The sequence below is a fragment of the Spea bombifrons genome, chromosome 7 (assembly GCF_027358695.1).
Source record: "Spea bombifrons isolate aSpeBom1 chromosome 7, aSpeBom1.2.pri, whole genome shotgun sequence".
In the NCBI taxonomy this organism is placed as follows: Eukaryota; Metazoa; Chordata; class Amphibia; order Anura; family Pelobatidae; genus Spea; species Spea bombifrons.
Window position 1 is genome coordinate 42,156,002 of NC_071093.1, and position 16,673 is coordinate 42,172,674.

The 16,673-nt window shown below is 47.6% G+C and overlaps 1 protein-coding gene across 1 annotated transcript; it reads right to left on the minus strand.

The window, feature by feature from the left end:
- Positions 1 to 223: 223 nt before the first annotated feature.
- On the minus strand, positions 224 to 16,435 carry GLIS2 (GLIS family zinc finger 2). The gene is made up of 7 exons (XM_053471456.1): positions 15,862 to 16,435; positions 4,937 to 5,150; positions 4,551 to 4,699; positions 3,818 to 3,991; positions 3,194 to 3,327; positions 2,887 to 3,005; positions 224 to 2,707 (listed from the first exon to the last, which is right to left on the minus strand). Exons 2-7 carry the CDS (start codon positions 5,112 to 5,114, stop codon positions 1,974 to 1,976), a joined length of 1,488 nt encoding a protein of 495 aa, XP_053327431.1. The 5' UTR covers positions 5,115 to 5,150; positions 15,862 to 16,435; the 3' UTR covers positions 224 to 1,973.
- Positions 16,436 to 16,673: the final 238 nt, after the last annotated feature.

Below are 16,673 nucleotides of genomic sequence, written 5' to 3' on the forward strand. Positions count from 1 at the left end.
TCACTGTGATCAGGTAAGCCAAGGGCAATTACCAATAATGTTGCCATGGCGCCCGCCTCTTACTGGTACTCCAGCTACAGAATCGGCCAGGCTGACGGTGAGATAAGAGATGCCTTATTTGACAAGTACTAACAAAAACTGGAAATCTCCAGGAATCCCAAAATCAAGCTGTTATATTGCAAAGGTCTGCAAACAAAGCTCACGTAATTTTAGCATCTTTAATGAGTATCCCCTAATATGCAGATTATACGGAGCGGCCCCTGTAAACCATCTTGGTCCTTTTAGGGATGCTGATTGACGCGACAATGTTAGAGAACCTCATGAACAAATTAGAAACACAGAACAGATAATCTCTCGCCAACAAAAGGCTTTCAGGATCTCCTCCCGATTTCGTGGTTATTGATATCTTTCAAGTCACTGACAGATTCACGGGGATTGTGCGAGTTCCTGAAAGCCTGCATTGTTGGGGGGCTGAATACCGCCTTTGTGTACTAAACCTGTAACGAAAAAAAAGATGGGGGATCAAGAAAAACCAAAGTGCTACGACTGAAAGTTTAAAGAGCCTAAAAATGAGTGAAATAAAGAAAATATCTTCCAAGGGATTAACACTATCATTTTTGATAATAAGGGCTTTTTTGGTGCTACTTCTGCCTCTTATTCAGCATTCTCAAGATACCAAGCCAAAAATGTTATCTCTTAACGTGAGACCTCTGAGCCGTAGGGGTCGGCTAAATACCCTACAGGCGGCACACGGTCCCATGACTCCATCCCAGCCTGCTGATTGGTGCCTCAGCTGAAGCAACCAATCGAGAACAGGTAGCCCGGTATCTCTTGAATGCTGCGAATACCAGAGATGGTGATATTTTGTAAATTATATATTCGTATATCTTGTAAAAGTAACCATTAAACAAAAGAAAATGAGTAACAATTGTATATATAACAACATTCTTAACTTGATAACGTGACACATTTGGAATTACACTGCTGCAGGATGCGGGGGACCTTTACACCGACCAGGTGCACAGGAAGTTCTCTTAAGAGCATGTGCCCAGAGAAATGTCTTCCCCCGGGTCTGCTAGAAACAAGAACGCAATTCACGGTTTTGATGCGATATGGAAACTATATGATCATACAGTGATATTCCTTTAACGACAGGGATGTGACCTGCATAAACCGGGATGTATGTATGTGCAATGTGGACATGGAATGTGACATGGATGCAGAAATATTGGCGCTTAAAGGAAAGAGGCTACCTCGACATGCAGAGAGGAACAGAGGACAGAAAGCGTGGCAGAGAATTAAAGCAAGTGGATGACACAGAACCATAGTCTCCAGAACATCCCCGCTCCACTCCCTATTGTCATATTGTTTTTCAGCTCTATTGGAGCATTTCCTGATTTATTGCTTTTCTCAGAAGGCGTTAAAAAACCTTCTCTCGTAATTTTTGTTACAAACAAAGAAGGACTGCAGATCTCACAGTATCAACGTCGGGGATCTGCGGCAGAAACGTTCTTTCCTTCTCCTGTTACAAAACCTCTCTCCTTTTGTGCGACCTGTTTGCACAATTGCCCTGTGGACCTTTTTGTCTTTTTTTTTTCTTTTCTATAAATGTTTCTTACAGAGAATTTGGCATTCAATGTCTGCCGGGTCTTTTTGGTCCCACTTCAAAAGGGGGGGGGGGTAAATCTGATGTATTGGCAAAAAAAAAAAACTAAAAATCCAGTAATCCCACCATGGAAAAAAAAAGCGAGTTGTATGTTTGAAGGCAGAAACCGGCACGTCCGCTCCATGACTGTCCTGCGTGACGTTCGTAGAAAGAACACGATGGAATCACGGGGCTGGGAATGTACCTGGAAAGTTTTGAAGCTGTGAAGATAACGAACCCGCCCAGCCAAAAAAGTCTGGTTTTTTGCCATAAAATGCTGGGTGGCTGTGTCGGTTCACCGGAGTACAACTGAAAAGCTACGGTCTTCTCAGTTGACCACAGCTGGTTTCAGTAATACAGACCCTGGTGGGATGACCACCCATCCTGGCAGAAGAGACTCCGAGCCCACACCAGGGGAAAGATCTAACACCCCACTAGGCAGAAGAGGCAGCCCTTCAGCTGAGCTAGGCCTTAGTTTTGATCCTTCAGTCCTGCCGTTGTTATCCAACTTTCGGCCCTTAGGACACTTTTCGCTCTCCACTTTGCTCGCTGCTACCAAGGATACTAAAGGAAGGCCGAGGCCTGCAGCGGAGTAGGCTTGGGATAGAAGGGAACCCTTAGCCAAGTTCAGGGGTGAGCCAGCCAGTGTCAGCATAGGATTGGGGAGCCCCGCCAGGGCTGATGCTACCCCACTGCAGGCCAGTGAACTTAGGTCCAGGGGTCCTGGTGCCAGGGGAAGGGGCAGGGACTGACTGCCGAAGATGGCAGCCGGGTTGGGAATAATCAACTGGGCACCATTGGGGTAACCGCTGTCTCCAGACGTCTGCAGCTTGGGGGCCTGGTGTATTTTTAGCAGCTGTCGCTGCTGGTGTGAGATGAAGTGCCCATGAGCCTTAATATGTTTCCTCAGGGAACTGGGGTCCGTGTAGCGCTTCTGACATCCAGGCATCTTGCAGTAATAGGGCTTGTCCACGTAGTGGGTTCGCGTATGCTTGAATCGGTCACTCGAGTTGGAGTAACGCTTGTTGCAGCCCTCGTACGGGCACATGTAAGGCTTTTCCCCTGTGGAAATAATTAAAATTGCCATGTCAGAAATGGGAGCAACGCCTATAGAAGTATGATGGCGTGGTGGCTCTACGGAATGGCTGTCTATGAAATAGAATAAGAAGGTTATGGACATGTATGAAGGTGTTATGTCATCGTGGCAGGATAATGGACATGCAATGATGGCAGCTACTGACCTGTATGGGACCGGTTGTGGATTTTCAGGTTTTCAAGGCGAGAGAAACTCTTGTGACAGGTCGGGCAGCAGTGCGGCCTCTCGTTGGTGTGCGTTCGGATATGGATCAACATTTTATATCTGCAGAGTTAACAGGATGATATCTCAGACACCGACTGAATAAGGAGTACCCCGAGACCTTGCCATATATTATTTATTACCACCCCTGAATAAACCGTGGAGAGGCTTCATGCTGTTAAGCATGCAGAGACCCAGAATCTTCTCCATCTTCTTCCTAAAGAGAATACTTGGAATGTTCTGCATCCTACCTGGCATTGAAGCCTCTGCCCCGGCGGGCGCAGCCCTCCCAGTGACAGCAATACCCAGCATCCTTCTCCGGCTTGACGTGGAAATCATTGACATGGTCCACCAGTTCCTGCAGGAGCTCAAAGAGCCGGTTGCACTGCAAGATCAATTGTCGCAGGGTGATTCTGAGGAAGGTGACAAGCTCTTATAGGGAGGGCAATAATGTTGAGAATTGGGGAGAGGCGCAGGGGAGGAAGCATAGACAGACTTAAGAAAGAGTATGGAAGGAGAGGGTCAGAGAGATCAGCGAGAGCCCAATGGAAGGAATAATAGAGAGAGGAGCATGGAGAAAGATGGACAGAGTGGAAAAGAGAGAGAGCAGGGGTAGCAGAGCTAGACGGTGAGGAACCAGGGGTAACAGATGGAGAAATTAAGGGAATATGGTACCCGAGGGAGAAACAGGGGTAAAAGAGGTAGAAGCAGAGGTAGAAAGAGCGGAAGGAGGGAATCCAAAGGGAGAAATAGAAGGAGCCCGGGCAGAAATAATGATAGCGGGTAACAAGGAGAAACAGAGGCACCAGCGGTAACGGAGGGATGATTCACAAGAGCAGTAGGGGTCTTCAGGACCCGCAGGAAGCCGACATTACCTTTGCCCACTGACACACCAGCTGTTTCTGCTCGGTGTACTCCAGAGAAAGTCGCTTCTCCTTGGGAGGTGACAAAAACATAGAGGGAGGCAGCTGGAGTCCAGAACTGAGGGGCAGGTAGAACTGGAAGGGGCTGGGAGCCGCGTCACCCCCACAACGTAGCGACTTAGTGTCCTAGGGGCAACAAACGGGATCAGAGGTTAGATCGTTCCAAAACAAGCGGGTCCCGGTGGCCCAAAATGCTTTGGGAAGGTGTCCCCTGCGCCTTCACGTTCTCATAGGTTCTGATGTATGACATCATCCGTTTAACAGGATCCCACCCCACTCCCAGGCTATTATGAAGTTATTTTTCCCAACCTAAACATTTGCCTGTACCAGAATGTATCGACAATGTTCTACAAAGTATCTAGAAGATCTATAGCCCATGCTGCTTCATACAGGGGCGCTTAACGCGTTTCTCAACAATCCAGGTTTTGGGAACCCCTTGGATCAGCAGAGGCGGAATAAATCAGGGGCTGGCCTTCTGACCTGCGCCAAGATGCTCTCCAGCACTGGGGTGGCGGAGGGTCAAAGTTCTCAAGGACTTGTGCAAGATTTATTCGACGTATTCAGGTGTGAAATAAGTAATAGCAATTCTCAGTATTCCTTCCTACGTATGAAAAGACTTATTTCCAAGCACTTGCTGGGCCCTATAGCAATCTAGATCTATATATCACAGTTGAGGGACACTCACCACAGGAGTGTCTACTCCGCCACCTCTCTCTGGGGACAAGGATGCGCGGCTTGGGGAGTCCATCTCCGAAGGGGGAGAAAGACTCAGATCCACAATTGGAGGAGAGGAGAACGGGGGGCTGTCCTCTTCCCGAAACCGAGGCAGGAACCCTATTCAGAATAAAAGGGTGCATATGAAATAAAGTATAATAATGAGGGAGGGGTTCTACATGGAGACATCAAAAGGAAAGTCCGACACAGCTATGGGTGTTATGCAGCCGCCAAACTGGCCATACAAGTTGACCCTTGGCCATACAGGAGTCAGATGGCTAAGCCTCATGGGAGCCGTAGGCTACAGAACCTAGAAGGTTAAAGGTCAGATCGGCGGAAGGCGTGCTGCGCAGGTACCTGGTGGGGGTGAGGAGCAGACAGGTGTGATAACGGTAGTCCCATCATCCCGGATCATGAGCTCGTGGTGCACGGAGCGCTTTCTCCCGCTCCCTCCGCTGCGCTCGCGTTTCTCCCGCGCCGCCCGCAGCTTCGAGATACTCAGCTTTAGATCCAGTGGTTCATCCAAGGAGTGCATGGCCAACTCCGACACCAGGAGCCCCCCACGGTACTTCTGGGAAGAGAAGAGTGAATAATGTATTTTTACATCGTTTTAACCCTCGTGCGAAAACATTAACCCAATTCTTGCCAAAGATCTACGGGCCCTTTATGGTCAAACAAGGGGTTAAACAAGTAGGCTGAGTATCCCTGGTATAGAAAGGGTGCTGTGCGCTGCCACGTGTGGTTTCCTGAAAGGGGGGGGCGAGTACCCCCTCGGGATGTTAGAACCCCCCCTTTGAGACTCTGGGAGAGGGAGGATCACCCAGTTAGTGCCATGTGGGGATAAAGGCGTACCCCCCCCAACCCTACGCCACCCCCTCTCCGGGCAAATAGCCAACCAAGTCCAGACACTGAGGAATGTCAGGGAGAGAGAATGTGGCCGGGGGAAGATAGGGAGAAGGTATACAGGGGAGGATGAGAGGGGACGCAGGGGAGGAGAAATGGAGAGGGGGGAGAGCCTGGAGGGGAAAAGAGATTGATTACAAGACTGATTGGATCAGGAGGAAAATTAGAGGGATTAATGATGTTTGGAGGAAAAGAGAGAAGCTGAGAGAGGAGAGAAAAACAGCGGAAAAACACAGACAAAAAATAAAATAGGGAGGATCCGGAGTGTGTAAAGCAGGCAGGAAGAGAGCTAAACACGTATACAACACACACACATCAAACGTGTATACAACACAAACATCACACGTGTACGCAACACACTTACACAATACACAACACCAGACCCACATCAAACGTGTACGCAACACACAATATATACATCACACATACACAACACCAGACTCACATCAAACGTGTAGGCAACACACACATACACAACATACAATACACATACACAACACCAGACCCACATCAAACGTGTATGCAACACACAATATACACACATACAACAATTTACACTTTATACACATATACATTAAATTATACACACACACAAATATACATACGCTGACACGCAGAACACACATGCAGTGTACACTTACACATAACATCAGCCCACAGAGAGCTGTCCACGTTGTCGTACATGCACAGCACCATGCGAAATTTACACAGACCGACAGAGAAATGCGTACAGACCGCCCTCCCCACCCCCCATGCTGCAGGCTGACTCCGGGTCATTGCCAGACAGACAGACAGACAGGGTGACAGCGTCCGTCCAGAGGGAGGAGAGACGGGAAACACAGAGATACCAGCCCTATTTATTGTGTTATATAGCGCCATTATTATTTATTGTGTTATATAGCGCCATTATTATTTATTGTGTTACATAGCGCCATTATTATTAATTGTGTTATATAGCGCCATTATTATTTATTGTGTTATATAGCGCCATTATCATTTATTGTGTTACATAGCGCCAACAGATTCCGCAGCGCTGTACAAGACAGGACATTACGATTAGTATATAACAAGATGACGTACAGGTGAGGAGGGCGCTGCTCAAATGAGCTCACAATCTAGAGCCATCATATTCCGCAGCGCTGTACAATGGGTACTTTATTCACTAAAGGGGGAGTTGGCCGGAGGGTTGTGTTTCATCCCCCTGCCTTCAATTTAAATCTGACGCCAGCGAGCTTCTGCTCCAAGGACGGCATGGATGGCCCTGCATAAGGCATATTTAAATAACTGCCTGTCCTGGAAGGCCCCTCACTGATTGAACTATACATTATGCAACGCTGAGCCAGAGATGGTCCTTTATAACGCATAGCCAATTTAGGGAGCCTCCGGCCAACTCCCGCTTTAGTGAATAAACCCCAAGCCTGATTTGACAACAAGGATGGCTAGCCAGGTACTCCAGGCCAGCGGCTAGCATGGTATCATGGGAACTGTAGGAACTGTAGAGGTTAGCCATCATGGCCCTGGAACGTCTGGGTGGCGGAGTCTGCCCAGTCTGCCCAGTTCCTTCCTGTTCTCTCTCCTTCACGCACAGCACCGGATTCCCGTCTGTATTACATCATTGCTTAATCCAATATATCCCACCAACCTCTTAATCAAAAAGATCCCCACCCCACATACAGATAAAGGTGGACCTCTTAGCTACAGATCAACAATCCTTAAATGTCAAAGAACAGACGGGGATCGGGATAGATCAGCCGCGGTCATCGGCAGAACACGGATCATCCACCCGGCAGTCATATCCTATTAACTGCATCTATACCCATCTGTTAGGCTGCCGGAGACCCCCCACCTTCCAGCTTCCCTTTATTTATTATATATATATATATATATATATATATATATATTTATTTTTTTGCCAGGTTTTTTTTTTGGCTTTTACAGAAATTAAGAGGTTAAAATAAACCCTGCAAAACGAGGGACGTTCTTGGCCGTGAATTGGTTAGAATCGCATCCCCACCGTGAGCCAATATTAGTGCAGGTTGGAAAGTAAATCCTGGCGAGTTCCAACATGTCCGCCGCCTTTTCCCTCCTCCTTCCGCCCAATCATTCTATGCTCTCTTTTGCCTCTTGGACACTTCAAATACCCCAAATCAGCACGTACCCGAATCCATGCACAGGCTCCACTAAATCACCAGAACCCACTTGCCAGAAAAAAAGCAGAACCTGCTGGCAGATCGGCCCCATTCGGCCCCCGTCTAGTCTGCCTGGTATTCCTGCTGTAAAGATTCAGACCTTAATCAGTCGTTGGTCTCGTCTTAGATTCAGAAGCCGTATGCCTATAATATCCGATATATATACTGGACCCATACTGTCCTGACACGCCCCTCTCCCCGCCCATTTCCCCTTTAAATGGGGGTGTGTCCCACGACATCAGCCGGAACACCCACTGAATGGCCACTAACATCTGCGGGATCACCTGCAACATTGCGGGTAGTCCTGGCCGCAACCCGCAAGGGGGGCTCTGGGTAGCGGTGGGGCATTGGCAGCACTTTTGTGCCTTTGGAATCGACTGATTATTATTATTACCCCAAATTCATTTATGGAGCCATTCCCTGTTGTTTCTATACACATTATCGGGGCTTTTAGGGCTGTAGAACCCTGTGATACCCTCATACCCAGCAAACATTCTATTCTAGAAAATAGAGGCAGCAGGGGAGGAAAGAGGGGCGTCAGGGATTTTGGCACCAGGTGGAATGGACCTCCTAAGCTGGGACAGCTGGGAGGTATGCAGTATATATATATATATATATATATATATATACTAGACCCTTTGCTGCCAAGATCCAGTACACGACAGACCCTATGCAGAGCTCCACTTATCCCGGCTTCGCTTCCACATCACTTCTCTTCTGCAATCAATAGTTTTTATGCAAATAGGAGCACATAAAGGGTGTTTTCAGACAAAACAGCCAAAAACCCAAGACCACAGCAGTAAATGTTTGGACTTTACAGATTCTGGGATTTATCCAGCGCCCACATTATAAAAATACATATCCTGGCACGGTGCCCAGACCGGCCCCGAAAACGATGAGCAAGAATCAATGGAACCAGCCCAGATGCGAGGGACACAGCTGTAAAAACCTCAGGGGTTAAATATAGATGTACACATTTACCCCACACCTCTGTCTCCCCAGACCCAGATATTCTCCTAGTTAATGTCCCTAACCGGGGCCGGTCCTGGACAGGATAGTGTTCCAAAGAGCCCTATTGTTACCTCTCAGCAGCGCACATCATGTCTTTTTAGACTGTTACAATGGCGACGTAGACATAAGTCACTGAGGAGGATTCTATTGCACCCGTGTTAAGTTCCACCCCGGCCTCTACATCTGGGGTAATGAGGTAATAACAATACGGTAACGTGTTATCCTCTCTTAGGGTTTGTGGATATCGATACTAGAGCCCAAAGACAGATTTGGATTATGAATATTTTAATAACAAAAAGACAAAGATTACACAGTGCCACAACAACAACAAAAAAGACGTACAAAATAAAAATAAAACAGTTCCTAAAAACAACGGGACAAACACAGGACCCTCACTCACGAGTTTCTCCAATAAGCCGGCCTGTGGGAGCTCCTTAAGTCCAGATGGTTTCTTTCGATGTTGATTTAGGTCGCTGCATTGCCCCTAAATCAGACTCTTTTGCCAGAAAACACCCCTCTGGTCACATGACCAATAATATGACACCTTCCCAAGAACTGGTTCCGGTCTTTGATCTGCCGATAAGTTATGGTGGGGTGAAGGTGATGGAAACCCCTCCACTTAAGCTAGGAATGGAATTCCTATAACTCAGGGTCCTTATCAGTTGGGCCATGAATCACCCCAGGGGTCCTCTGGGAAGATGACAAGTCTATCCAGAGCAGATACAGAGGGCATGCACAAAGGAACATTTAAGTAAACATCAGATTAAATGCTTATACAAAGAAATGAACCACCTCTGCTGGATTACCCTTCCATGCGTCCACTACATCATAAGAGTTAATCATGACATCCAGGTCCAGATATTCCGGGGTAACTACCCTTTTCACACACACACAAGGTCCCGCACACCATACTCAAGCAGACACTGGGCCTAGCGGCTCACACCATGAGCCTATGGGCTCCTAAACTCACATCTGAAAGACATGGGTCCAAATGCCCAGAAATCCGGCAGGTGCAGATCCCATATGCCAGGCATAGAACATGCAGGAGATACTCGGTTACCCATATATTCCGGCCCATTAGGCACAAATGTATGCATATGGCCCCCTGACAGGCAAAGCTGCCCTATATAGAAGATGGATCTACGCCCTGGTGATGAGGGTTTAGAAACTATGGGCCAAATCTCATTAAAAAAAAATATATATTTTATAGATATGCAGCTGTCACCATGGAAACCAAAGGCATTCTTGCCGCTTCTTCATTCAGAACATTCTAAAATACGTCCCTCTGGTTCCCGGCCCCCCTTTCCTTACCTGGTGTTGGAAACCATTGTACAGAAGTTACCCCCTGCCGGGGATTCCTCACCCATATTTTCCCAAGACAATAGCCCAGGCATGAAATTGCCTACAATGGGGTAATTATTTAGAAGAGCGCGTTATCTCCGTTGGCCATTCTTACTCATGTGCAAAAAAAAAAAAAAAAGTTCATTCAACTAAGAGGTTCTTCATGGATTTCCACACGAGACCCCCTGCGGAGAATGGATGAAATAATACCGCATTGTCTTATCTGCAGATAAAGTCCTCGCCGGTCTCCTATTACATGAATGCAGTCCTCTTTATGCCTCTTTGTTGCACGGTAATCAGTATTCATGAAGAGTCCTCTCTCTGGCGGAGGGGCAGTTGTATATTCTGGCCAGGAGGGGGCAGATCCAGGGGCAGGAGCCTCTCTGTCGCTAAACAGGTAATCTTTTGCCCTCCTGGGCTCCCTGTAGCCCCACTACTTAGCGGGCCAGTTAAAAGGGGGGGGGATCAGCCACCCAGTAACACTATGGAGACCTGTGCCGGCTCCATATTTTACTTCCGCCCAGACCTGGGCGATTATGACGTCATATACGCGCGCACAGCTGTAAGGAAGGTGGCAAGGAGGGGCGGCTGGTGGCGCTGTCCTGGGTTAGGCCTAGGGCAAAACTAAAGATAGATACACCACTGGAGGCGCCAAGAAGCCATAACTACCAGCTGATTGGTCAACATAATTATTTAAAGGGGAACAGACACCTTTATAGCTTCAGTTAAGCTAGCTACAGGGAGAACGTTTTATTTTGCTATTAACTGAATTATTTTGGTGTTTTTTAGCTTAAAAGAAAGGGACCACCGGTTAGCTATCATTAAAGGGGCCAGCTAAGGTGAATGGGGAGGAATAATCATACAGATCCCCAGAACGTGGAGTTCTGTATAGATCAGCCAAACGCACGGTCCCTTCACGGCTTGAACCAGTAGCCATCCAGTATTTCCCAGTCCTCAAGCCCCACCCAATCAGATCACAAGATGAAATAGTAGACGCAGCGCCTGAAAAGCCAGAAGCAGAGGGCCCAGAAGTCCCCATAATACGGGTATAGCGTTCTGCCATGTTCACCATGAAAAGCAAATTTGGTACTTTTATTGGCTAACTGAATTGTGTTACATTTTGAAACAATCTCTTCTTAAGGCATTTAATATGTATGTATGTTTTTATTTATTAATCACTACCAGATACACTTAGCGCTGTATAGTTTACAGGAAATGTACACTTACTTCTGTCTACTCAAAGGTTTGGGGTCACTTAGAAATATTCTTTGATCTTTTTAAAGAAAAGCAAATTTTGTGCATTAAAATAACATGAAATGGATCAGAAATCCAGCGCAGGCGGGGTTAATGTTGTAAATGACTATTGTAGCTGGAAACAGCTGATTTTTAATGGAATCTCTTCATAGGCGTACAGAGGCCCTTTATCACTCCCATCACTCCTGGGTTCCAATGGCCCTTTATCACTCCCATCACTCCTGTGTTCCAATGGCCCTTTATCACTCCCATCACTCCTGTGTCCCAATGGCCCTTTATCACTCTCATCACTCCTGTGTTCCAATGGCCCTTTATCACTCCCATCACTCCTGGGTTCCAATGGCCCTTTATCACTCCCATCACTCCTGTGTTCCAACGGCCCTTTATCACTCCCATCACTCCTGGGTTCCAATGGCCCTTTATCACTCCCATCACTCCTGTGTTCCAATAGCCCTTTATCACTCCCATCACTCCTGTGTTCCAATAGCCCTTTATCACTCCCATCACTCCTGGGTTCCAATGGCCCTTTATCACTCCCATCACTCCTGTGTTCCAATGGCACGCTGTGATCGCTGATGCAATTATGTCACAGCCAGATATGTCCTTGTTTTCCATGGAAACAGCTGAGTGACCCCAAACTACCATTTACTATACCTGAAGAAGAGACCTAACCTTATAAGATTACAACTTAATTCAAATCACTAAACCAAAACTTACCAAATTTCCATTTTTCTCCCCATAATACAGCGAGACTTGGGGCAGACGATTTGGCACATAAGACAAAACCAAGAACCAAATAAAACTTTAGGTTTTACCTAAAATTAGAAGAGTGGGTTGACTATGTGGGCTACCGTCAAATTCTTTATTTCCACACAGCGTGTACAGGGGCACATACACATATATGTGACGGGCACATGCATGAGACAGGGACAAGGCCCTCCCCAGGACATTATACTACACTTTACACGGGGCCTTCCGCCCGTCCGTAACACAGACCCGTTCAGTCATTTCTAGAATCGGTAGAATCCCCGGTTGTTGAACTTTGATCTAGGCGAGTCCAGAACACAATACCCCGAATAAAAGTTATAAACATGGCAGTTTTATTAAATTAATGGAACAAAAATATTTGGAATATGTGACTAATTAAACATTGACACCTGTAGATCAAGTGAGGTATTTAACCCCATCATGCAGCAAGCCAGACACAGCCCATCACGGCCCTGCACCCCCAGGCTGATAGAGAGCCCTGCACCCCCAGACTGATAGAGAGACCCGCACCCCCAGGCTGATAGACGGCCCCGCACCCCCAGGCTGATAGACGGCCCCGCACCCCCAGGCTGATAGACGGCCCCACACTCCCAGACTGATAGACGGCCCCGCACCCCCAGACTGATAGACGGCCCCGCACCCCCAGACTGATAGACGGCCCCGCACCCCCAGACTGATCGACGGCCCCGCACCCCCAGACTGATCGACGGCCCCGCACCCCCAGGCTGATAGACGGCCCCGCACCCCCAGACTGATAGACGGCCCCGCACCCCCAGACTGATCGACGGCCCCGCACCCCCAGGCTGATAGACGGCCCCGCACCCCCAGACTGATAGACGGCCCCGCACCCCCAGACTGATCGACGGCCCCGCACCCCCAGACTGATCGACGGCCCCGCACCCCCAGGCTGATAGACGGCCCCGCACCCCCAGACTGGTAGACGGCCCCGCACCCCCAGGCTGATAGACGGCCCCGCACCCCCAGACTGATAGACGGCCCCGCACCCCCAGGCTGATAGACGGCCCCGCACCCCCAGACTGATAGACGGCCCCGCACCCCCAGCCTGATAGACGGCCCCACACACACAGACTCACATAGGCATACATACCCAAAACCATAGAGCCAAGCACACCCAGATTCACCAAGCCCCGCACACCCAGCCTGATAGAGAGCCTCGCACACCCAGACTCATACAGCCTTTCACACCGAGACTCACATTCACGTTCACATTCACATTCACACAGACGTACAAACCCAGACCCACAGAGCCAAGCACACCCAGATTCAAAAAGAGTGATAGAGCCCCGGGCACCTGGACCACGTGCACTAAATGTAGATACCTAGACTCTAATTCACCAATCAGAGAATGCATTAGACACGGGACGCCTCAACCTCATATCTCACTGTTTACAAAGCGAGACGAGAATTATGCAGAATATGTAGAAAGCTATATATATATATATATATACCCATGTGTAGCACAAAAGCCCATATCCATCTATACATGTATGCTCACAGATCCAGAATGCAGATCCTTAAATCAGATACAGAACCCCAGGCACTATTATAAGTCTGTATGTACAAATACACGCCTGAGGATCCACATCATACATCAGCCAGTCTGGTTGTGTTTGGCTCTGTGGGTCTGGGTTTCTAGACTCCAACCAGTATATCCCCACGGACTCCCCGCTGCAGCAACGACAGCGGATTTCATTTAACACTATGGGGTCCAACCAGCCCAATGTCCTGTGCGGGGTTCAAACTCATGGGTATCCGTTATTCGCCAAGATAATCCAGGCCTAGCTAGGGTGACATTGTCAGCTGATTTACGAGGGACCTCTGAGCCCCGGGAAAGTCCACTAAGAGCACCGTGTGCCCCAGATTAATCTGTTGGCTTCCCATCCAGGTCTACTGGAGAAGCCAGCGAGTGATGGGGAAAACTGGGGAGCCACCAGCCACTGCTGCCTGAGGGCCGATCCAGAACCATCCGGGTTGTGTCTGTCTGTCTGTCTGTATCCATATAGAAACAGAAAATATGCAGAAATTGGACGCACACCTCATATTACTTGCTGAAACATAAACACCTCTAATATACAGGACACCTCATTTTTACCCCTCCTAATACACAGACACCATGACACCTACCCCTCACCCCCCTAATACACAGACACCAGGACACCTACCCCTCACCCCTCCTAATACACAGACACCAGGACACCTACCCCTCACCCCTCCTAATACACAGACACCAGGACACCTACCCCCTCACCCCTCCTAATACACAGACACCAGGACACCCACCCCTCACCCCTAATACACAGACACCAGGACACCTACCCCTCACCCCTCCTAATACACAGACACCAGGACACCTACCCCTCACCCCTCCTAATACACAGACACCGGGACACCTACCCCTCACCCCTCCTAATACACAGATACCAGGACACCTACCCCTCCTAATACACAGACACCGGGACACCTACCCCTCACCCCTCCTAATACACAGACACCAGGACACCATCCCCTCACCCCTCCTAATACACAGACACCAGGACACCCACCTCTCACCCCACCACACACACATATTGACAGACACCAAGAACACCCAAAAACTCTTAATTATTTGCAGTAAACAGGAATAATAATAGATATATTGTATAACCTCCTCATAAATAGTGTTGCTTTCTCTGTGTATACACACATCAAATATGCAGATCACCCCCTATACCCACACATCAGACCCCACCAACACTCACATACGTGATGCTATATGTCACCTTATCTCACCCAGAACCAGAGACGGGTATTTCCCATTTAATATCCTCCCATATACAACAACATGGAACTTCCAAACACAGATCTGTTACAATGGCTCCCTCCGGTACAGTAACACGATGATACACTATTACACTATTACACTGTTACACTATTACACTGTTACACTATTACACTGTTACACTGTTACACTGTTACACTATTACACTATTACACTGTTACACTGTTACACTGTTACACTGTTACACTATTACACTATTACACTGTTACACTGTTACACTGTTACACTGTTACACTGTTACACTATTACACTATTACACTGTTACACTGATACACTGTTACACTGTTACACTATTACACTGTTACACTGATACACTGTTACACTGTTACACTATTACACTGTTACACATACATGTCCTAAAAGTATTTCATCTATATTCAATGTCACATGTTTCAAGACCACCCATAGATAAATCAATGGTATCAATCCCCCTAACACTGATATATATATATATTCATATCCCCCAACAAAAGATATTATTCCCTGCCCCCCAGCATAATATTCGTGTTTTTGTGAATGGGTTCCCCTCCATTGCTCGCAACAAGGAATCCTCAGATAAATGATGTCACGATCTCATGAAAGGGGTACAAAAGGTGTCCAAAAAATTGCACCCCCTTTCCCTTTCCACTATATTAATTGCACAGGAACCCCTTCGCTACAGCACATCATTTAACACTTTACGTGCCTAGCAAAACATTGACCACCCCCTTGCTGGCGCCCAAAGGGTTAATTGCCAGAAGGGCAGAGGGGGGGGGTTGCAGACATCCCAGCACTTAGAGGGTTAATGGTGTGACAGGTTTCTCTTTAACATACATACATGTACATGCAAAGCAGAGAGTCAGCTCACAGCAGTGGCAATGTTTCTAAATAAAATTGCATGTATTTGTAAACATCTGATATTATTAAACATTTGGGGTAATAAACAGCCTTTTTTGTCCCTTAAATATAAAAAAGCCCCATTTTTGTTCCACTCTCACCTTCTGCAGGTTGCTGTATGATGAGTCTTTTCTTCTTTTGTGGTTCAAATAAAATCGGATTTTTCCAACAGAATCTTCCTTCCACCCCTTAGAATTTAGAATCTTCTTTTGTTTATTTTTTTATATAAATATTAGATTTCTGGAAGGCAATATCTTCACCCACACATTAAAAATAAAAAATAAATCAGTGTGGATTCTTGTCCAGATTTGGGTCTTTGAGGGTCTCTTCTTCCTTTAGATCCAGTTTTGGAGGGTTTACCCCTTTTTGGATAAATCCTGTAGTCCTAAATGCAGAATTGGGGAATTAGCAGGAAGGTGGGATACATAAAAGGGGGTTTCTTTCTATTCTGTGGGATACCACAGACTCCAAAATCCTCAGAGATAAAGGGGGTCTTTACTGTCAGATATAAGCAGGGTAAGAGGGTGCATTTCCCCTCCCTAATTTTATATGGTGAGAATAAGGGATAAGGGGGGGTCTGGGTTGGGGAAGCAGGGAGAGAAGAGGTTGCAAAGTGAGAGGTGGCAAGCTGATGGGAGGAAGGAAGGAAGGAGAGAGAGAAAGAGAGAGAGGGAGGGAGGGAGAGAGAGAGGGAGGGAGGGAGACAGACAGAGGGGAGGGAGGGGTGGGAATGTGCAGGGTGATTTATTGCAGCCCTGCAGAACTGTCTGAGAATGACCCTCCAATATCAGTCCCACTCCAGGGCTGGAGTATGTGCGCATGCGCAGGGCCAGCCAGACAGGGGCTGCAGGGGAGAGGAGGGGGGGCATAGCCACCCCCTCCCAGACTCAGCCCATAGGAGGGGGGGCTGCTC